Source organism: Dendrobates tinctorius, unplaced genomic scaffold (genome assembly GCF_039654945.1).
Source record: "Dendrobates tinctorius isolate UK_male_01 unplaced genomic scaffold, ASM3965494v1 ptg000160l, whole genome shotgun sequence".
Classification (NCBI taxonomy): domain Eukaryota; kingdom Metazoa; phylum Chordata; class Amphibia; order Anura; family Dendrobatidae; genus Dendrobates; species Dendrobates tinctorius.
This window is the reverse complement of record NW_027361827.1, coordinates 3992536-4016423: the sequence shown is the minus strand read 5'-3', so window position 1 is coordinate 4016423 and position 23888 is coordinate 3992536. Positions and strand designations below refer to the sequence as shown.

Genomic DNA, 23888 nt, shown 5'->3' with positions numbered 1-23888 from the left:
CTACCGTTACAACATCCTTGAGGCTGGCCACCAAAGCCAAACTTGTTCACCACCATGAGGTTTTTACGTCCTCTATTGGTTAAAATGAGTTCACCTTAACTTGTCCACAACTTCCACCTGACTCCTAAACCGCAAAGCTGTGAACGGTTATAAATTCCAAGTCACATTTGACACTTTTTTATAAATTACTTTTATAAACTTATAAACTGAAAGTCCCTGCAAAAGCCTTAAGGGAACTAAACTTGGCAAACCTCTGACTCACAAAGAGTCATCCTACAGTGCTCAGGAGAGGAAAAAACCCTCTGTGGAGGAAATCTCTAGGGAACCATGGCTGAAGGATTGCCCTTCCCTTAGGCTTAGAAGGGTAATGCCAATGTTAACTCATTATAGTCATGATAAAATTGGACCTGGAAAAAGATATGTAATAGCAAATTCAAAACAAAAATACAATAACGCATTCATCTTTATACAAGTAATATTTAAAAAGTTTTAGGACCGTGATTATAACAGGGCATGAGGGTGGGTGATGTCTTCTCCATTTCATCTGCTGAAAGAAAGAGGTAGAAAGACAAATTTACCTCCTCTATATAAACCCCTACCCTCCTCACAGAGAGAGACCAGCCTCCACCATCCTCACAGAAAGAGACAAAGTTACGTCACCTATACTATAACCACTCTCCTCACAGTGACACACCAGGCACAAACATATCCTTCAGTCTTAAAGCAACATCACTCTTGCTTAAAATCTACACCACTATACATACAAAACTGCAGGAATTAAAGATCCACCCTTTCCAAAGTCGTGCCCTCCTCCGCCTATTGCTCCAGTGGTTTCTATAACTATATTAAACTGTATAGATTTAAATTTGTATGTAAATATTTTGAAAGTGTACTTTCTGTAATTATACACTCATAAAGGCTTTGCAGAAAGTTCAAAGCCAGACAAAAATTATGAGGATGTTCACCAAAGAATATTAGAACCAGATCCAGCTGGCACAACAGCAGAGATGGCAGGTCCATAACTGTTTCCCAGAACCACCAAGGCCCGTACCCAGGCCGCAGTCTTCACCTCTGGGTTTCTTGCAACTAGTGAGTGGGTTACAGGACTTAGGCTCGGAAGAGAGAAGGAGGCAAGCCAGGAATAGGGCAGGAGACATGCTAGTGGCCCACTAGCCACAAGGTACCAAGAGTTGGCATGTTGGGGGCAGCTTGATACAATCAGCAGTGCAGATGGGGGTCCATAGAAGAGTTTGGGACCCGTCATCAAGTTTTGTTGAACCAAGGAGCAGTAAACACTTGTCTCAAAGGCTGCAAGACCTGACGGCTGAAACAAGGCTTATGTTGCTCATATTTGAGGGGCAACATTTCTGGCATGCAGTGGGTGTGATCTGAGAAGGAAGAGAGCAGGATGAACCTTTCTTGCTAAATCAAATGGTCATTACTCCATGCTAATTCTCTTGGATCTCGCTGCAGCATTCGACACTGTGGATCATCAGCTCCTCCTCACTATGCTCCATTCCATTGGCTTCAAGGACACCGTTCTCTCCTGGTTCTCCTCCTATCTCTCTAACCACTCCTTTACTGTATCTTTTGCCGGTTCCTCCTCCTCTCACCTTCCCCTTACTGTTGGGGTTCCTCAAGGATCGGTTCTAGGCCCCCTCCTCTTCTCCTTGTACACTGCCCCTATTGGTCAAACAATCAGTAGATTTGGTTTCCAGTACCATATCTATGCTGATGACACCCAATTATACGCTTCTCCTGACATCACGCCAGCCTTTCTAGAAAACACCAGCGATTGTCTAATCGCTGTGCCTAACATCATGTCATCACTATATCTGAAACTGAACCTGTCAAAGACTGAACTCCTTGTGTTTCCTCCCACTACTAATGTACCTATACCTGACATTGCCATTTCTGTGTGTGGTTCCACTATTACTCACCAGCAACATGCCCGCTGTCTTGGGGTCATACTTGACTCCGAGCTTTCCTTTGCCCCCCACATTCGATCACTGGCTCGCTCTTGTCATCTGCACCTCAAAAACATTTCTAGAATTCGACCTTTTCTTACTTTTGACTCTGCAAAAACTCGCACTGTTTCTCTTATTCATTCTCGTCTCGACTATTGTAACTCTCTTCTAATCGGTCTCCCTCTTACCAAACTCTCCCCTCTCCGATCTGTCTTGAATGCTGCACCCAGGATCATATTTCTCACCAATCGTTACACCAATGCCTCTACCTTGTGCCAGTCATTACACTGGCTACCCATCCACTCCAGAATTCAGTATAAACTTATTACCCTCACCCACAAAGCCCTCCATGGCTCAGCACCACCCTACATCTCCTCCCTTGTTTCAGTATACCACCCTACCAGCGCCCTCCGTTCTGCTGATGACCTGAGGTTAGCATCCTCAATAATCAGAACCTCCCACTCCTGTCTCCAAAACTTTATACGTGCTGCGCCAATTCTTTGGAATGCACTTCCCAGGTCAATACGATTAGTCCCTAATCCCCACAATTTTAAGCGTGCCCTGAAAACGCATTTATTCAGACTGGCCTATCACCTCAACACATTAACCTAATCTATCCCTGTGTGGCACAGCCAAAAGTTTTACCATAACCAGGTTTCCCGCATCATGTTCCCACATGCTTTATGCATCCATTAGCCCTCTGTGTCTGTACTGTTACACACTTAACATTATGGCTGGTCCATACAATCAGGGCAACTGATACCACCCACCTTTCGTGTCTACCTCTTTCCTCATAGACTGTAAGCTTGCGAGCAGGGCCCTCATTCCTCTTGGTATTTGTTATAATCTTTGTGATTATGGTTATGCTGTAATGTCTATTGTCTGTACAAATCCCCTCTGAAATGTAAAGTGCTGTGGAATATGTCGGCGCTATAGAAATAAAATTTATTATTATCATTATTAAATGAAACAAAATGAAAAGGCCTAGGAGAGAGGCCCTCCTTTATGTCAAATACAGGGTATATCTTAGACCCTCTTCCATCTAATTTTTGGCAGTTCTTGCTTCCTTCATAAATTACACTGACATGTCCAATTTTTTTTATAAAAAAATAAAAAATAAATAAAAAAATCAATTTTGGTTTACTTAAATTACGGTATATATTTTTTAAAATCCTTTTTATATTTTGCCTTATATACAATTCACTATTCAGGAAAGAATGTTTCCTAACATTTTTTTTCCAGTAAACTCAAATTTCTCTTCGATTTTGAATGTTTCATTGTCATTCCTTTTAGTGGGGTGATGTACAATAACAAGTTATATTGTGGTACCGTGTTAGCCAGAAAAATTGATGTGAATACTTTTCTGTCAATGATGGCAAAAGTATTCTAGGAGAGATATCTTTATTGGCTAACCAGAAATAGTATGTTTGCAAGCTTTCAGAGCACAAAGGCTCCTTCTTCAGGCAAAAATAAAAAATAGATTAATACGAAAAAAGCGCAACATTTAAGGGATACTACAGTAGCACATTTGTTCATGGTGTAGGAGGTGTGATGCCTCCTAAAGATAAGTGAAGGAAATCCAATTAGGCATTTTCTTACAAAAGGAGAGGCAGTGGGAATGATGTTCTTAGTTATCTGCAGTCCTTCTGGTGGAGGTTTGAATTGTATCCATGTAGTCAGTCATAAATCCATGTGTTAAAAGGAGTCCTAGTGTCAAAGAATTGAACATCTTTATCATTTTGAATTCCCAAATTTTTCTTTCAAGGAGACATTACAGGAATTCTACAATAATTTAAAATATCACCTCATCATCAATAAGAAAAAGAAACTGGACAGACTCAGAAAGAAAGCAGGTCTCAATTCAGCTGAAAGCAAGCCCGATTTACAGAATCATTTGAATACATTGACCTCTGTTGTGAACCTTTCGCAATATGAACCAAGCACAGGAGAAATGCATGTTATATCAAATGGACTAACATTCTGTCCTACAAAACAGCTTGATATGGCTCAGTTCAATAGTGATATCGAGGAATTCTTCCTCAGATTGCAACTCAAAGAATTCTTTCATAACCATGCAGATATCACATCTCAAGACAACGTGAACGACACAGCAAAAAAAGAAAAAGAGGACAAACCCTGCAGCCTTGGCACAACCAAACTCTGGATCACTACATAGACTGTTTTCGTAAAAAAGTTAAATCTAACATTTTGGACAAACACCTTAAAGTGACACACAATATCAGTATGGAGGAAAGAAAAGCCATACAATCCTTAAAAGCCAACAGCATTACCATCATCAAACCAGCAGACAAAGGAGAAGCTGTAGTCATCATGAACATGACAGAGTATATCCAGGAAGCAAACAAACAACTCTTGGATATAAAATACTTCACTCCACTTCCAGAAGATCCCACCAAAAAATACACAGAGGAAATAACACATATCATCAATGGATTTGATTCTACTTCATTATCACTGCTGGAACTCATACCAGAAAATCCCCAAACAGGTACCTTCTACATGATGCCTAAAATACATAAAGAAGGTAACCCTGGTATTGGGACTTTAACTGAGAATATCTCAGGATGGGTGGAGAACATTCAGAAACCCTTGGTGAGGCGCACACCCAGCTATATCCAGAACCCCACGGATATTCCTTGCAAATTGTCAGTGCTGGGCCCACTTCCAGAGGACGTGATATTAGCCACCATAGATGTAGAGACTCTCTATTCCAACATTCCTCATGAGGATGGAATTGCAACATGCAAATATTTCCTTCAAAATAACAATCTAGCCACATAACCAACACTGCAATTTATCAGGTTTGTGTGCCATCACAACTATTTTTCTTTTGGGAACAATTTATACCAACAGTGTATGGGCATCGCAATGGGTAGCAAAATGTCCCAACAATATGCTAACCTATTTATGGCAAAACTGGAGGAGGAATTTTTGCCATCTCGCTCTGTTAAACCTCTTGCATACTTCCGCTACATTGATGATCTGCTAATAATCTGAACAGGCTCAAAAGATGATCTGCTCACCTTCCACAATAACTTCAACAAGTACCACACAACCATCAAGCTCACCCTCAACTTTTCAAAGTCCCAAATACATTTTCTGGACATGACCATATACATCAAGGACAACGCCATACAAACATCAATTTACCATAAGCCCACAGGATGTCCGGCATATCTTAGATGGAACAGCTTTCATCCAAAACACACAAAAAAATCAATCATCTGCAATCAAGCTCTGAAGTATATTTAGATCTGTTCAGACAGTAAAGACAGGGAACTACAGCTGCTATCACTGAGGAATACTTTCCTGCAACAAGGTGAGGGGAGTGATGATCCAACAGGAATGGGGGGTGACCCACTTCTTGCCACCGACAGACACGAGACTGAGACAGGAGTAATATTCAACAGGTCCATTTTTATTGGCTGCCTCTCTGACGACCGATGCAATTCTTCACAGGAATTTCACAGCCCTATGGCTCACAAACCCGGGTACCTTCACTTCTTAGTTTCACCGTTGTGGTGTCCTTTGTGGCTCTCCTCGCTGTGGCTGCCCAAGGTACATCAAACACAGCGCTTCACCAAAGTACACTGTCCACTTGGTACCCCCAGACCATCTCCATCTGCGGCTACTGTCTTTGGGTCACCCCCCCGTGAACGTCTCAACCGTCAGTTACTCTCTGAAGGCTTTTACCGTCTTTCTCTCTATGGCAGATCCTCTTCTCTAATGAGCTCCCCTGGCTGACTGGACCTTCCAGAACCCTCCCACAGCCTATATACTCCCAGTCCTGGTAGCTCAGCCCATTATCACCTGACAGTTACCTTTGACCAATGGCAGTTACCTCGACCCATGGCAGTTTCACAGTCACTCTCTCCTACACTCCCCACTGCCCTCTAATGGTCAAACTGCCACATGACACCCCTTTCTCTGTATCTCAGCCTAAACTGCGCTATCCCTCTGCCTCTCTCCACAGGCAGACCTGTTCGTCAGTTCAACCTCCCCACACACTGGTAATAGGTAAACAGATCCACAGGGCTACAAGAATCCCAAGAAGCAGATTCCTGGATTACAAACTGAGAAAGGACAACAACAGGGCGCCTCCTGTGGTCACATACAACCCCTACATGAAAATCTTAAGGAAAATTGGTGCTGATCTCCAACCCATATTCCACAGAGACCACAAATTGAAAGACATATTCCCAGAACTGTCACTTCTCTCCTACAAACAGGAATCTCCTTGTCAGAAGAGTCCTCTCATCGCCATCAGTGACTGGCACATTCCCATGTAACAGTAAAAAATGCAAAATTTGTACCCACATATTGCCAACAAATATAGTCTGCGTACCAAGCACAAATCAGGACTACAAGGTCATGGGTTTCTTTTCATGTACATCCTACAATGTGGTGTACATAATACAATGTACGAGGTGCCCTGGAAGTATCTTTAATGGGGAAAATATTGCAAAAACTACAAATAAGGATGAATCTACATAGACAAACAATCCGGAATGAAATGGACACGCCTGTTGGAAAACATTTCTCTGGACCTGGACACTGTATGACGGACTTAAAAGTCTTAATACTAAAAGGTCATTTTAAGGATGACAGAGAAAGAAAAATTTGGTTGGATCTTCCTGAAGTGAAGTATTTTATATCCAAGAGTTGTTTGTTTGCTTCCTGGATATACTCTGTCAAGTTCATGATGACTACAGCTCCTCCTTTGTCTGCTGGTTTGATGATGGTATTGCTGTTTGCTTTTAAGGATTGTATGGCTTTTCTTTCCTCCATACTGATATTGTGTGTCACTTTAACCCCTTCACCCCCAAGGGTGGTTTGCACGTTCATGACCGGGCCAATTTTTACAATTCTGACCACTGTACCTTTATGAGGTCATAACTCTGGAACGCTTCCATTGATCCCGGTGATTCTGACAATGTTTTCTCGTGACATATTGTACTTCATGTTAGTGGTAAAATTTCATTCAAATAACTTGCATTTATTTGTGAAAAAAATGGAAATTTGGCAAAAATTTTGAAAATTTCGCAATTTTCCAACTTTGAATTTTTATGCCCTTAAATCACAGAGATACAGCACACAAAAAACTTGATAAGTAACATTTCCCACATGTTTACTTTACATCAGCACAATTTTGGAACCAAAATTTTTTTTGTTAGGAAGTTATAAGGGTTAAAAGTTGACCAGCGATTTCTCATTTTTACAACACCATTTTATTTTTAGGACCACATCACATTTGAAGCCACTTTGAGGGGTCTATATGATAGAAAATACCCAAAAGTGACACCATTCTAAAAACTGAACCCCTTAAGGTGCTCAAAACCACATTCAAGAAGTTTATTAACCCATTAGGTGCGTCACAGGAATTTTTTTGAATATTTAAAAAGAAATGAACATCTAACTTTTTTTCACAAAAAAAATACTTCAGGTTCAATTTTTTTTATTTTACCAAGGGTAACAGGAGAAATTGGACTGCAAAAGTTATTGTGCAATTTGTCCTGAGTACGCTGATACCTGATTTGTGGGGGGGAATGACTGTTTCGGCGCATGGCAGAGCTCAGAATGGAAGGAGCGCCGTTTGACTTTTTCAATGCAAAATTGGCTGGAATTCAGATCGGACGCCATGTCACGTTTGGAGAGTCCCTGATGTACCTAAACAGTGGAAACCCCCTACAAGTGACCTCATTTTGGAAATTAGACCCCCCAAGGAACTTATCTAGATATGTGGTGAGAACTTTGAACCCACAAGGGCTTTACAGAAGTTTATAACGTACAGCCGTACAATTAAAAAATCATATTTTTTCCACAAAAATGATCTTTTCACCCCAATTTTTATTTTCCCAAGGATAACAGGACCCTAAAAGTTATTGTGCAATTTGTCCTGAGTATGCTGATACCCCACATGTGGGGGTAAACCACTATTTGGGCGCATGGCAGAGCACGGAAGGGAAGCAGTGCCATTTGACGTTTTTGGCTGGAATTGAGATCGGACACCATGTCGCGTTTGGAAAACCCCTGATGTACCAAAACAGTGGAAACCCCCCACAAATGACACCATTTTGGAAACTAGACCCCCTAAGGAACTTATCTAGATGTGTGGTGAGAACTTTGAACCCCCATGGGCTTCACAGAAGTTTATAACATAAAGCCATACAATTAAAAAATCATATTTTTTCCACAAAAATGATCTTTTCACCCTCAATTCTTATTTTTCCAAGGGTAACAGGACCCTAAAAGTTATTGTGCAATTTGTCCTGAGTACGCTGATACCCCACATGTGGGGGTAAACTACTATTTGGGCGCATGGCAGAGCTCGGAAGGGAAGCAGCGCCATTTGACGTTTTTGGCTGGAATTGAGATCGGACACCATGTCGCGTTTGGAAAACCCCTGATGTACCAAAACAGTGGAAATCCCCCACAAATGACACCATTTTGGAAACTAGACCCCCTAAGGAACTTATCTAGATGTGTGGTGAGAACTTTGAACCCCCATGGACTTCACAGAAGGTTATAACATAAAGCCATACAATTAAAAAATCATATTTTTTCCACAAAAATGATCTTTTCACCCTCAATTCTTATTTTTCCAAGGGTAACAGGACCATAAAAGATATTGTGCAATTTGTTCTGAGTATGCTGATACCCCACATGTGGGGGTAAACCACTATTTGGGCGCATGGCAGAGCTCGGAAGGGAAGCAGCGCCATTTGACGTTTTTGGCTGGAATTGAGATCGGACACCATGTCGCGTTTGGAAAACTCCTGATGTACCAAAACAGTGGAAACCCCCCACAAATGACACCATTTTGGAAACTAGACCCCCTAAGGAACTTATTTAGATGTGTGGTGAGCACTTTGACCCCCCCAGTGCTTCACAGAAGTTTATAATGCCCGGGCGTGAAAATAAATAATTTGTATTTTTTCCACAAACATGATCTTTTAGTCACCATTTTTTTATTTTCCCAAGGGTACCAGGAGAAATTGGACCCCAAAAGTTGTTGTCCAATTTGTCCTGAGTATGCTGATACCCCATATGTGGGAGAAAACTACTGTATGGGCACACGTCGGGGCTCGGAAGGGAAGTAGTGATGTTTTGGAATGCAGACTTTGATTGAATGGTCTGCGGGTGTCATGTTGCCTTTGGAGAGCCCCTAATGTACCTAAACAGTGGAAACCCCCCACAAATGACACCATTTTGTAAACTAGACCCCCCAAGGAACTTATCTAGATGTGTGGTGAGCACTTTGAACCCCCCAGTGCTTCACAGAAGTTTATAACGCCCGGGCGTGAAAATAAAAAATTCGTATTTTTTCCACAAACATGATCTTTTAGTCACCATTTTTTTATTTTCCCAAGGGTACCAGGAGAAATTGGACCCCAAAAGTTGTTGTCCAATTTGTCCTGAGTATGCTGATACCCCATATGTGGGAGAAAACTACTGTATGGGCACACGTCGGGGCTCGGAAGGGAAGTAGTGACGTTTTGGAATGCAGACTTTGATGGAATGGTCTGCGGGTGTCATGTTGCCTTTGGAGAGCTCCTAATGTACCTAAACAGTGGAAACCCCCCACAAATGACCCCATTTTGAAAACTAGACCCCCGACGGAACTTATCTAGATGTGTGGTGAGCACTTTGAACCCCCAAGTGTTTCACAGAAGTTTATAAAACTCGGACGTGAAAATAAAAAAATCATTTTTTTCCACAAAAATGATATTTTTGCCCCCAATTTTTTATTTTCCTAAGGGTAACAGGAGAAATTGGACCCCAAAAATTGTTTTGCAATTTGTCCTGAGTAGGCTGATACCCTACATGTGGGGGTAAAACACTGTTTGGGCGCCTGGCAGAGCTTGGAAGGGAAGGAGCACCATTTGACTTTTTCAACTCAGAATTGGCTGGAATTGAGATCAGACGCCATGTTGCATTTGGAGAGCCCCTGATGTGCCCAAACAGTGGAAACCCCCAATTATAACTCCAACCCTAACCCCAACACACCCCTAACCCTAATCTGAGCCCTAACCCTAGCCCTAACCCTAGCCCTAACCCTAACCCTAGCCCTAACCCTAGCCCTAACCCTAGCCCTAACCCTAGCCCTAACCCTAAGGCTGTGTGCACACGCTGCGGATTTTGCTGCGGTTCCACAGCGGTTTTGGCTGTACAGTACCATGATTCCCTATGGGAATCAAAAACCGCAGTGCAGACGGTGCGGAATTTTCCGCGCGGATTATCTGCGGTTTTCAATCCGCAGAAAGAATTGACATGTCAATTCTTTCTGCGGATTCTCCTGCGGTTTGCCATCTCCTCTATTGAGGAGATGAAAAACCGCAGGACAAAACTGCAGAGCAATCCGCAGGTAAAACCGCAGGTCTTTTGACCTGCGGTTTCACCTGCGGATTTTACAAAATCCGCGCGGATGAATCCGCACCTAATCCGCAGCGTGTGCACACAGCCTTACCCTAACGGAAAAATGGAGATAAATACTTTTTTTTAGTTTTGTTATTTTTCCCTAACTAAGGGGGTGATAACGGGGGGTTTGACTTACTATTTATGGCGGTTTTTATGTTTGGCGGCTGTCACATGCTAAAAGACGCTTTTTATTGTAAAATAGTTTTTGCATCACCACATTTTGAGAGCTATAATTTCTCCGTATTTTGACCCACTGAGTCATGTGAGGTCTTATTTTTTGCGGGACGAGTTGACGTTTTTATTGGTACCATTTTCGGGCACGTGACATTTTTTGATCGCTTTTTATTCCTATTTTTGGGACGCAGAATGAACAAAAACCAGCGTTTCATAAATTTCTTTTGGGGGGGTGCGTTTACACCGTTCCGCGTGCGGTAAAATTGATAAAGCGGTTTTATTCTTCGGATCAGTACGGTTACAGCGATACCTCATTTAGGTAGTTTTTTTATGTTTTTGTCGGTTTTATGCAATGAAAACTATTTTATATAAAAAATAATTATTTTTGCGTCGCTTTATTCTGTGAGCTATAACTTTTTTATTTTTTCGCTGATGATGCTGTGTGGCAGCTCGTTTTTTGCGGGACAAGATGACGTTTTCAGCGGTACCATGCATATTTATATGCGTCTTTTTGATCGCGCGTTATTACACTTTTTGTTTGGCGGTATGATAATAAATCATTATTTTTTGCTTCGTTTTTTATTTTTATTTTTTAAGGGGTTCGCTAAAAGGGTTAACTAATGGGACAGTTTTATAGGGCGGGTCATTACGGATGCGGCGATACCTAATATGTGTACTTTTATTGTTTTTTTTTTTATTATTTCCAAAAAATGGATTTATTGAGGGAATATTTTTTTTTTTTTTCTAATTTATTTGGCGATTTTTTTAAATTTATTTTTACATTTTTTTTAAATTTTTTTTTACTTTATTACATAGTCCCGGGTGGGACATCACTGTCCTGTGACAGATCGCTGATCTGTCACATCACAGATCACTGTGACAGATCAGCAATCTGTCACAGGCATTGAAGAAGACTTCCTCTTGCCTGCGCTTTGCAGGCACTGAGGAAGCCAGCTTCCTCAGGTCCCCGAAGGCCCCCGTCGCCATCTTGGATTCGGGGGCCTGGAGGATAGGAGCCCCCCGCAGCAGCGCTGCACATTGCGCTGCCGTGGGGGGCTCAGTGAAGCACGGAGGGAGCCCCCTCCCTGCCGATGCTTCCCTTTAACTCCCGGTACACCGCGATCATGTTTGATCGCGGTGTGCAAGGTGTTAACGTGTCGGGGGCGGTCCGTGACCGACCCTGACACATAGTGCCGGGTGTCAGCTGTGATAATCAGCTGACACCCGGCCGCGATCAGCGGCGCTCACCACGTGGGCGCCGCTGATCACGGTAGACGTACTATCCCGTCCACGGTCATACGGGCCCGGGTACCGTGGACGGGATAGTACGTCGCATGTCAGGAAGGGGTTAAGGTGTTTGTCCAAAATGTCAGATTTAACTTTTTTACGAAAACAGTCTATGTAGTGATCCAGAGTTTGGTTGTGCCAAGGCTGCAGGGTCCGGTTTGTCCTCTTTTTCTTTTTTTGCTGTGTCGTTCACATTGTCTTGAGATGTGATATCTGCATGGTTATGAAAGAATTCTTTGAGTTGCAATCTGAGGAAGAATTCCTCGATATCACTATAGAACTGAGCCATATCAAGCTGTTTTGTAGGACAGAATGTTTGTCCGTTTGATATAACATGCATTTCTCCTGTGCTTGGTTCATATTGCGAAAGGTTCACAACAGAGGTCAATGTATTCAAATGATTCTGTAAATCGGGCTTACCTTCAGCTGAATTGAGACCTGCTTTCTTTCTGAGTCTGTCCAGTTTCTTTTTCTTATTGATGATGAGGTGATATTGTAAATTATTGTAGAATTCCTGTAATGTCTCCTTGAAAGAAAAATTTGGGAATTCAAAATGATAAAGATGTTCAATTCTTTGACACTAGGACTCAATTTAACACCTGGATTTATGACTGACTACATGTTTACAATTCACACCTCCACAAGAAGGACTCCAGATAACTAAATAATTAAGAATATCATTCCCACTGCCTTTCCATTTGTAAGAAAATGCCTATTTGGATTTCTTTGGCTTATCTTTAGGAGGCATCACACCTCCCACCTTATGAACAAATGTGTTACTGTAGTATCCCTTAAATGTTGTGCTTTTTTTTGTATTAATCCATTTGTAATCTTGCCTAAAGTAAGAGCCTTTGTGCTCTGAAAGCTTGCAGACATACTATTTTCTGGTTAGCCAATAAAGGTATCACTCCTAGAATACTTTTGTCATCATTGGGCAGAAAAGTGTTCACATCGATCTTTTAGTGGGGAAAAGTGTGACACCATTGCTCTCACCTTGGGCCTTCCCCATGCTGTTCTCCTTCCATTCAGCACGTTTTCCATCCATTTCAACATTTTCACTGCCCCTCAGGCCTCCTTGTAGGGCCTGTCATAAAATTGCTCGGATTTCCTTTTGTCTCGCATTATATTCGTTATTATAAATTAGCATCCAAACATTAGGAATTGCTCCGTTCAAGTAATGAGCTTCCAGGCATTTTAGTGCTCGCCCATCCATAGTTTTTATTTATGTAGTGCTTCAGGTGAATTAGGTAGTTAGTACAAGGTTCTCCCACATAAAACATCCTTGTAAGGTCTAACAATAGGATACACTTTTTATATGGCATCCCTTTAAAAAACATTATTCAAAATGGATCACTGTTTTGTTGGAACTTCCTGCTAGTATGATTAGGAGAGGTTTATTCTCATGATCCCTAACATCACTGAGTAATTTGTGGTGTTTACAATCTTCAAGTTCTTCTTAAACATAGTGAGAGTTTCGACACGAGCCTTGTCATGATTGACTTGACCTGAGGCTAGAGTTGGATACAGATTATTCTCATTGTTTTTCATGTTGCCCATGAAATGCTGTATTCCCTCTTTTGTTGTTTCAAGAATTTAGAGAATAATGTTGATAGAGGTTTAACTAATACATTTTTTCAAACGTGCTACATAATTCAAGGTTGTCAGCAAATATGGTAGGCCTTAGATTGCTGTAAAGGTCCTATGGTATCCCCACTATCATCATGGGGGACTTCAACATCCCCATTGACACCCACCAGCCAGCAGCCTCCAAACTCCTGTCACTTACCTCATCCTTTGGACTTACTCAGTGGTCCTCCACAGCCACCCACACAGATGGACATACACTAGACCTCATCTTCACCCACCTCTGTTCCCTATCTAATCTCACAACCTCTCCCTTCCCCCTATCTGACCACCATCTACTCACCTTCTCATCCTTGTCCTTCTCACCTGCCCCCCATATCCAGCCACTAGCACATCCTCTCAGAAACCTTGTACACCTAAACATCCACAGTCTCTCAGACTCTCTTCTACCTCTGTCCTCCCTATCTTCACTCCACAACACGGACAGTGCCACAGATTTCTACAACGCCACCCTCACCTCAGCCATAGACTCAGTCGCCCCTGTCAAGCATGGAAAAGTGCGACAAACCAATAGGCAACCCTGGCACAACAACCTCACCAAAAAACTTCGAAAAGCATCCAGGGTCGCGGAGCGGTGTTGGAAGAAAATACGCCTGCCAGACAACTTCACTGCTTTCAAACAAGCTACACTTGCCTTTAAATCAGCCCTCACCTCTGCTAAACAGACCTCTTTCATAAACCTTGTGTCTTCATTATCCCACAACCTAAAACAACTGTTCAGCACATTCAACTCTCTCCTCCGCCCACCTCTGCCACCTCCAACTCCCCTCATCTCTGCTGAGGACTTTGCCACCTACTTCAAAAACAAGATTGACCAAACTAGGCAAACCTTTACAGTTCCACCACCCCAACCACTCCACATACCAGACCTCTGCCCTTCCCTAATAACCTCCCTCTCCAACATCACTGAAGGAGACCTTACTAATCTCCTTTCCAAATCACGCCTAACCACCTGTGCACTTGACCCCATCCCTTCCCACCTGCTCCCCAACCTCACTAACATGATCATTCCAGCCCTAACCCATCTCTTCAACCTATCCCTAACTTCTGGTACCTTCCCCTCTGCCTTCAAACATGCCACCATAACACCCATCCTCAAAAAATCAAACCTTGACCCAACTGCTATGCCCAACTATCGCCCCATATCACTGCTCCCGTTTGCTTCCAAACTCCTTGAACAGCATGTCCATGCTCAACTTCCCTCCCACCTCTCATCTAACTCCCTCCTTGACATCGTGCAATCTGGCTTCCGCCCCACCACTCCACTGAAACTGCCCTGACCAAAATTACTCATGACTTACTCACAGCCAAAGCTAACAGACAGTTCTCCATCCTCCTCCTTCTTGATCTGTCCTCTGCCTTTGACACAGTTGACCACTGCCTACTGCTACAGACTCTTTCTCCCCTTGGCATCAAAGACCTTGCCCTGTCCTCGATTTCCTCATACCTTTCTGACCGCACATTCAGCGTTTCCCACTCCCACAGTACCTCCTCATCCCGCCCCCTCTCTGTTGGAGTTCCCCAAGGCTCTGTCCTGGGGCCCCTACTTTTTTCCATCTATATTCTTGGCCTAGGACAACTCATAAAGTCCCATGGCTTCCAGTACCACCTGTATGCAGATGACACTCAGATCTACCTCTGTGGCCCAGATGTCACCTCTCTGCTGTCCAGAATCCCGGAGTGTCTATCAGCCATGTCCTCCTTTTTCACATCTCGCTTCCTAAAACTCAACGTAGACAAAACTGACCTCATTATCTTTCCTCCAGCTCACGTATCTTCCCTACCCGATCTATCTATTATGGTAAATAGCATCAGGCTCTCTCCAGCACGTGAAATCCGCTGCCTCGGAGTAACTCTCGACTCTGCCCTGTCCTTCAAACCACATGTCCAATCTCTTGCCACCTCCTGCTGCCTCCAGCTCAAAAATATTTCAAGAATCCGTCCCTTCCTCAGTCCTCAATCTACTAAAACTCTTGTACATGCCCTCATCATCTCCCACCTTGACTACTGCAACACTCTCCTCTGTGACCTCCCTGCTAACTCTCTTGCACCACTCCAGTCTGTCCTCAATTCTGCTGCCCGACTAATCCACCTCTCTACTCGCTACTCCCCTGTCTCCCTCCTCTGGAAATCCCTCCATTGGCTCCCAATTCCCCAACGAATCCAGTTCAAACTAATAACACTGACCTACAAAGCCATCCACAACCTTTCCCCTCCCTATATCTCTGAACTAATCTCCCAATATCTTCCCTCACGTAATCTTCGATCCTCCCAAGACCTCCTACTCTCCTCCACAGTTATCCCCTATCCTCTGGAATGCCATGCCTCAACACGTCCGACTATCCACCACCCTCGGATCCTTCAAACGGATCTTGAAAACCCATCTTTTCAGGAAAGCTTGCAGCCTGCAATGACCATTCTGCCGCCTCACCACTGCCTGAGCTGCCGCCTCATCACCACCAGAGCTGCTGCACCCCCGACCTTCTGTCTCTTCCCCACTATCCCGTAGAATGTAAGTCCGCAAGGACAGGGTGCCCTCCCCTCTGTACCAGTCTGTCATTGTAAATTTGTTTACTGTTAACGATATATATAACTTTGTACGTAACCCCCCTTCTCATGTACAGCACCATGGAAATAATAGCGCTATATAAATAAATAATAATATGGTATCCTTTTGATTTGATGATATTCTGACAGTGTAATTGCATGGCATTCCAGGGCACGTCCTTTTTGTTCATTTTCTCTAGATATATAAGGTTATTGTTTAGTGCGGAAGCTGAAAGAAAATCCCTAGGGCTGTGGATAGAGGCTATAATCCTAGAGGCATCTCTTTGTGTTTAGGAAAAGATTCCCCTAGATGTGCAGATGCTTTGATTGCTCAGAAAGGAAATTAATTTGAAGGATGGAAAAGGTATCAAGCCTGATTGCTTGATTTAAATCAAATGGCAGTTTAGCGGCCCAGTGTGGTTGAGAAAGACATTAATTGTACTGTATGTACAAGTTAAGACTGCAACTGGAGAAGGACATCAATTGTATGTACAAGTTCAGGCAGTACAACTTGTGAAGAACATCAATTGTATATACAATACAAGTCCAGGCAGTACAAATCCTAGAGAGCTTCAGATCATAAAGAAAGAGCAGGAGCAGCACTCCAAAATAACCAGGTTTGCAACAAAATGTATTTATTTTTTTCCCCTATCCATTAAAACACAGCGTTTATGAATATATTTTCTTGTGAGTGCAATGTATTGAAGCAAATTTGCTTATTTTTTCTATGGTGCCGATGTGTGTTGCGTTTTATACAACTGTCATTATGGCAGCACCCTGCAAGACACTACCGCTCCTTCCCTGGAAGACTGGAAGCAGAGAACTCTGTGTGGCCTCCGGTTCATGTCTGACTTAACATGCCAGGAATGAGGGGTCGTTAATCTGAAGCAAGTCTTTAAACATTCATCTGTTATAAGTAATATGCACATATGCTCTGATTCTGGCTTCTCAATATGAAAGGGATACTATTGAAGAGAAATAGTGCAATAGTGCATTATCCAGTGTAGGTATATCAATTTAAAAATAATACACTCACCAGATGGAGCTTGTAATAAGCATGGAGGATTCACTGCTGCAGGAACCACAGATCCATGAGGAACCAACGTAGAAGATGCAGGATAGGAAAAAAGAGGTCAGACAATCCGCGCTGCGAATCACTATAAACAATTATTATTACAGTGGTCTTTATTCGAAGTTTCACAGAACTCCTTCCTTAGGAAAAAACAGGTGGTTTTTCTGGAGGAAGGAGTTCTGTGAAACTTCGAAACGTGTCGAATAAAGACTACTGTAATAATAATTGTTTACAGTGATTCGCAGCGCGGATTGTCTGACCACTTTTTTCCTATCCTGCATCTTCTCAATATGAAACACTCTCCAACTTTATACCCTATATACCCTACACATTATTTTTGGACCCTATTACTAGTCTCCATATTGTGTAATCCCCTAATGAGTAATTTAAACTCAGACTGGAATGTATAGGTATTTAGACTAAGTATTACACTTTGGTACTTTCCTTGTCATGATGGGAGTCAATGCAAGGGCACAATCAGGGTTTTGATAAGCACCAAGTACCATCCGCTTTATCACACATGAGGTGACTTGCTTTCATGGTGCTGAAATGCTACAGGATTGTGTGAGATGTAACCTATTTTGGTTATTGGGTCTTGGTCATATCTAAGCACCTGTCTTTGCATATATATTAACCTCTATAATGTTATGTATACACCCTATATAATATCTAGATATTGATTATATGGCTACATTTTGTCAAATCTATTATTGTGTCTTTAATACCTTTGACTATTGGCTATTGCCGCACTGATAACTCTAAGAATCGGTATCAAAAAATGTTGCTCAACTGAGATAGCCTGGCTATTAGAGACCATAAGTTGGAGTACAACTCTTAGGTCTTAAAATCAAGACCTATTAGCTACAAATTATGCCTTATTGGGTTAATTGAGCAATCATAGGCTATTTCTCACCATTCTCATAGGCAGTGGTTATGTTACTTTTGGTGTGTGGTTACCATATACATTTTAGAGACATGCTCTATAAATATTTTAATGTAACTATTAAAGTTTAAGTTTTATAGAATCTCTCTTTCTGCTACATTCTTTGCAGAACAGCTTAAATTCGAACATTTCCATCCTATCTAGTTTGTCAATAAAGTACATCACGTCAACTATGAGCCTTCCACTTTTACTGATAGCTAACAAGTTGCAGTGCGCTGCTGCTACAATTTATCAAGTTTGCCTCTTGTTCAGATCTCAAGCCAAGGGAACGGAAAATCTCTAACCTTAACAAAACATCTATTACAATGTGGCAAGGAAAAACGGGCAAACCAGAAATTTCCAATATATTCTGAAAAGAACAGTAGCTTCAAGCGTCAGCTTACACTTCAAGCTATAATACTGGAGATACTTACAGTATATGAAAAACCAGACATGTATTATTCCAGCTGGATTACTTGGTATATATCTATATCTATAGATATTTATATATATATACCGTTCATAAGTTGTTTTTTATTGCAGTTTTAAAGATACACAGTGGAAATTTTTAAAGTGTTCCAACCTAATAGTATTTTAAAATATAAATTTATATTTATATTAATAAGAACCAATCAGGACAAATTAGCCAATATGATTAGGACTAGAAATTGTGTCCGTCTGTAATATCTACCACATCTACGCATTGCACTGCCAATTTACTGATTTTAATGTGCTCCATGCAATGCCTAATTTCCCTTGAAGCGGCACTCGAGGGTTATTTAATACTTCCTGCCCCAAAGGTCACAGATGATAATTGTGATCAACCAGTGATCAGCTTGCTTTCAGCAAAAACTGCTAAAGTGGGCATCCCATTAAAGTTAGATAATGAGGGAAGTAATCGATCAGTTGTTTTATGCCGTTTCTTGTTTTGTTATTCTAGTTCGATCCAATTCTATTTAAAATTTCCATGCTTTATAAAGAAACTTGCTTTTGCAGTTGCTTAAGTTGAACCCTTTATACATATTGTTTCTTGTCCCATGAGTAAAGTTATTTCCTTTCCCTTTTACTTTATTTTACACAGTATGGCATAAAGAAGAAAGAGGAGAAAGAAGCTGAAGCACAAGCTGCAATGGAAGCTAATGCTGAAGGAAGCTTGACACGTCCAAAGAAGGCCATACCTGCTGGATGTGGAGATGAAGAAGAGGAAGAAGAAGAAAGTATTCTAGACACAGTTATTAAATATCTACCGGGTCCACTTCAAGATATGTTCAAGAAGTAAAAAACAGTAGACTGTCAGACTGTTTTAATTGTAGACAGAAAAGCAATGGATTTCCCCTTGTCCAAAGGGAGATTTCAGTATTGCCACATGCCACCCTCCCTCCCGTCTCTAAACCTTTGCTCACTATAGTCCCTCCACTTTCTTTTCTTCTTTCCTTTTGTACATAGTTACATACAGTAGACACCTCTCAAAGGATGTCAAGGTTATGAGCTGCAGTCTACGCAATTTTATTATAAGCCATAGTACAATTGTATGTTTAATCTGGCAGTTGTGTCCACAATTTACATTTCCAATCATGTCAATGCATTATTAGCCAGGGAGAGTCAGTGTGCTGCTGTTAATAGTACATCTAATTTCTGTCCAGCTGCAAAATGATCGATATTGACATTTGCTTCTGGCTGAAAAATAAAGAGCAAATTATCATAAGGATGCAAGGGAACATTTATTTTTCATTTTGTGTTCATCTAACAGCAAGAGAAAATTCAGAAAATGAACCACGTAAACCTCCTATGCTTGGGACTTCGTAATAACCTGTATAACAGTCTTTATCATAGTATATCGAGTATGCAGTGCTGATATAGAACATTTTCTACGTTATAAATGTAGGATTTTATATTGACATATTTCAAATTGTGCTTAAATTATTACTATCTTAAAATGCCCGTTACCCAATTTTCTTTTCCAACCTAATGCTTTACAGTTCAAAATTGCTAGAACAAAGATAGCACAAACCTCAAAAACAATTTGTACCCATAAGTCACACTTTAATAGTTGGTAATATTTTTAGTGTTTTAGATATATACCACCGCGTCTTAATATAGAAATTCCGCATCAACATATTTATCTGAAAGAATGAAAATTAGCAGCAAATTTTCTTTGAAAAAGATTTATGGCTCAATGTGTCACCCACTTACAACTGAATACAGTATAATGTCTTGCTTTGCTGAATAATAATTGTATCTCCTCTGAGCTTGAGAGTAGCAATGGGAATATAATTTAAAAAATCTAAGTTTTGACTAAAAAAATAAATAAATTAGGATTTATGATCCTTAAGAAAAATTGTTGTAAATCATTGCAACCTGCATCTAGTGAGTTAGGTTTTTGGATTTCCAATGGATATTGAGACTTTTTCACATTTAAAATTGTATCTGTTGGGATGTCTTGAATTTTGTTTTATAAAGCTTAAGAGATAAGATGCGTGAAACTAAAATTCTGCGAGATAGAATGTTCTATCTGGAACTATTACCCTCAGCTAGTTTCACATAGCCATAAATAAGGTCACATTCTTAAAATTTGTATGATGGTACACTAGACGCCAGTTCTACAGAATTAAACTTAGCCTAATACAGAAATTTAATATGTTCTAAGCTTAGTAGAAGCGTGAATGATGCAGGTCTAATAACTGTAATATGGGAGTAAAAACATATTCGTATATCAGTTGTCTGAACCTAACCCTAATACACAATCATATTTAATACACCGTACTGTAAGATACCACAATTTACTATAAACAGTCGAAATATTATAGCCTGAAACATAATTAAACTTCTAGTGTATACAGAAATATTTTAAATGTTAAACTATTTAGAAATTAAAATCTTTTTTAAAATAGATAAATACTTTATAACGCAATTAACTATGTATTAGTCTCATAAAGCTATTTAACAAATGTAATGTGGGGCTTTATTGCAAGACCAAAGAGAAGCCTGGTTCATTTGTTCATCTAACACTGAATATCTCTGTCACCCTCCATTGCTTTCTGTCCATAAATGTGTTTAATCTCAGGTAATTGAGGTAGTCTTTTGTAATTTTTTCGTCTTCTAACTATGGAAGGTGGTGCATTGAATTACGCAAGGTCTATGGTTCCACCGCCAACAAAGAAATAGGAGTTAAAAGCTAAGGTAATAGGGGGTTGTCCTCTAAATAAGACGAGGCAAAATAATGCGGCATTGTCTTTATTATGATTTTATTTTATGTTTTTTTTCATAAATTACATCTACCTTTAGAGAAAGCCATATAAAATCAGACTGCAATATTAATTTTGAATGCTACTATATGTAAAAAAGAATACATCATGTGTTTTATTTGCACTGGAATTTCTCCGTCCGCGTTTACTGTGTGTTAGTTTAGTGTTTTTCCCCTTCTGTGTCAGAGTAACACATAACAAGGCTGCTCTACTTGTCTCTTTCAACAAGCTTACTGAAATCCCGTCGTCATGTAACGTTGCAGATCCGCTGATGTGAACTAAATGTAATGTCTTCTGTGTATGCTACGTTAATATGTGTTTCCTCTCTATGTTAGTAAAAATGTTTGGGTAACAGTCTTTCGAAAATGTTTTCACACATAGAATTTATCCGCTCAGCCATAATTTTGTGATTAGCGAAATCATTTTGTATTTTAAATGCTCATATACTCAGATCAGATGCATGCTTCAATCTTCTCTGGAACAACCGGAGGAGGTGTAGAGACTTTGTGAATGTAAATCTCATTCGTATTTTGCCTGCTACTCTTCATTGCATGATATCAGTTCAAATGTTCTTTTATGAGTGGAATCACAGCCAATAAAAAATAAAGTGATTTCATGTTTTTTTTTACATTGTCTTCAATTTATTTATTTGCTTGGGTCAGTGATGGTCTGGGGATGCATACACATTGAGTGTCGTAAAAACTTCCTTGTTATATCCAACTGTATCCTGACCGCTGTTGGATACTAGAAGGAAATGCTCCAAACCAAAACACACCTTCCGCTGCTGTAATGGACCCTGGGTTCCTCCTGGTGCAGGACAATGTCTGGCCTCATGTAACCAACGTTTCTAGGCAGTTACTTGATGATAAAGACAATTGATAGAAAAAGTATCAATTCGGCTCACCACTCCTGTGATAGAGAAAAGTATCCCAGGAATCTTTCAGGGTAGACAGTCATGGGTCTGGATGTGGTGTATGGAGTATGTACTGCTCTGGCTTCCAGGTTAAATAGCTTTTAATGGGCCAAAAGTAGTTAAAAGTTAGCCTTTTGTAATGTAAGGTTTAAAAAAATATGGCAGAATGTGCGCATGTTAAAAAAACCCAAAACATAATGCGTGTGTGTTATGGGTAGAAAACCCCTTGACCCCTTCATGACCCAGCCTATTTTGACCTTAATGACGGGCCACTTTTTGCCATTCTGATCAGTGTCCCTTTATGAGGTAATAACTCAGGAACGCTTCAACGCATCCCAGCGATTCCGAGGTTTTTTTTTGTGACATATTGGGCTTCATGTTGGTGGTAAATTTAGGTCGATAATTTTTGCATTTATTTGTGAAAAAAATGGAAATTTGGTGAAATTTTTGAAAATTTCGCAATTTTCAAATTTTGAATTTTTATTCTGTTAAACCGGAGAGTTATGTGACACAAAATAGTTAATAAATAACATTTCCCACATGTCTACTTTACATCAGCACAATTTTCGAAGCAAATTTTTTTTGTTAGGAAGCTATAAGGGTTAAAAGTTGACCAATGATTTCTCATTTTTACAACAAAATTTACAAAACCATTTTTTAGGGACCACCTGACATTTGAGGTCACTTTGAGGGGTCTATATAGCAGAAAATACCCAAAAGTGACACCATTCTAAAATCTGCATCCCTCAAGCTATTCAAAACTACATTCAAGAAGATTATTAACCATTCAGGTGCTTCACAGGAACTAAAACAACGTTGAATGAAAAAATGGACATTTTAATTTTTCCAACAAAAATTTCTTTATAGCCTCAGTTTTTTCATTTTCACATGGGCAACAGGATAAAGTGGATCCTAAAATTTGTTTGGCAATTTCTCCTTAGTACACTGATACCTCATATGTGGTCATAAATCACTGATTGGATGCACGGCAGGGCCCGGAAGGGAAGGAGTGCCATTTGACTTTTTGAATGGAAAATTAGCTCCAATCGTTAGCGGACACCATGTCGCATTTGGAGAATACCCTATGTGCCTAAACATTGGAGCTCCCCCATAGGTGACCCCATTTTGGAAACTAGACCCCAGAAGGAACTTATCTAGATGTGTGGTTAGAAATTTGAACCCCCAAATGCTTCACAGAAGTTTATAATGCAGAGCAGTGAAAATAAAAAATCTTTTTTTTTCCTCAAAAATGATTTTTTAGCCTGCTATTTTTATTTTCACAAGGCTAACAGGAGAAATTGGACCACAAAAGTTGTTGTGCAATTTGTCCTGAGTACACCGATACCCCATATGTGCGGGGGAACCACTGTTTGGAAGCATGGGAGAGTTCAGAAGGGTAGGAGCGCCATTTAGGAATGCAGACTTTGATGGAATGGAATGTTCTGCGGACATCATGGTGCATTTGCAGAGCCCCTGATGTGCTTAAACAGTAGAAACCCCACACAAGTTACCCCATTTTGGAAACTAGAACCCCCAAGGAGCTTATCTAGATGTGTAGTGAGCACTTTGAACCCCCAAGTGCTTCACAGAAGTTTATAAAGCAGAGCCATGAAAATAATTTTTTTTTCCTCAAAAATGATTTTTAGCCCACTATTTCTTATTTTCCCAAGAGTAACAG

General features: G+C 40.7%; 1 protein-coding gene across 4 annotated transcripts in view; it reads left to right on the top strand.

Moving 5' to 3' along the window:
- LOC141052415 (complexin-1) overlaps positions 1 to 21925 on the top strand; it is a 424490-nt gene extending 402565 nt beyond the window's left edge. For all 4 annotated transcript variants that reach the window (XM_073549644.1, XM_073549642.1, XM_073549643.1 and 1 more), the window contains one exon: positions 19134 to 21925. In XM_073549644.1, the coding sequence (XP_073405745.1) occupies positions 19134 to 19331 (198 nt within the window). In that variant the 3' untranslated portion in view covers positions 19332 to 21925. The remainder of the gene's footprint in view (positions 1 to 19133) is intronic.
- Positions 21926 to 23888: the final 1963 nt, after the last annotated feature.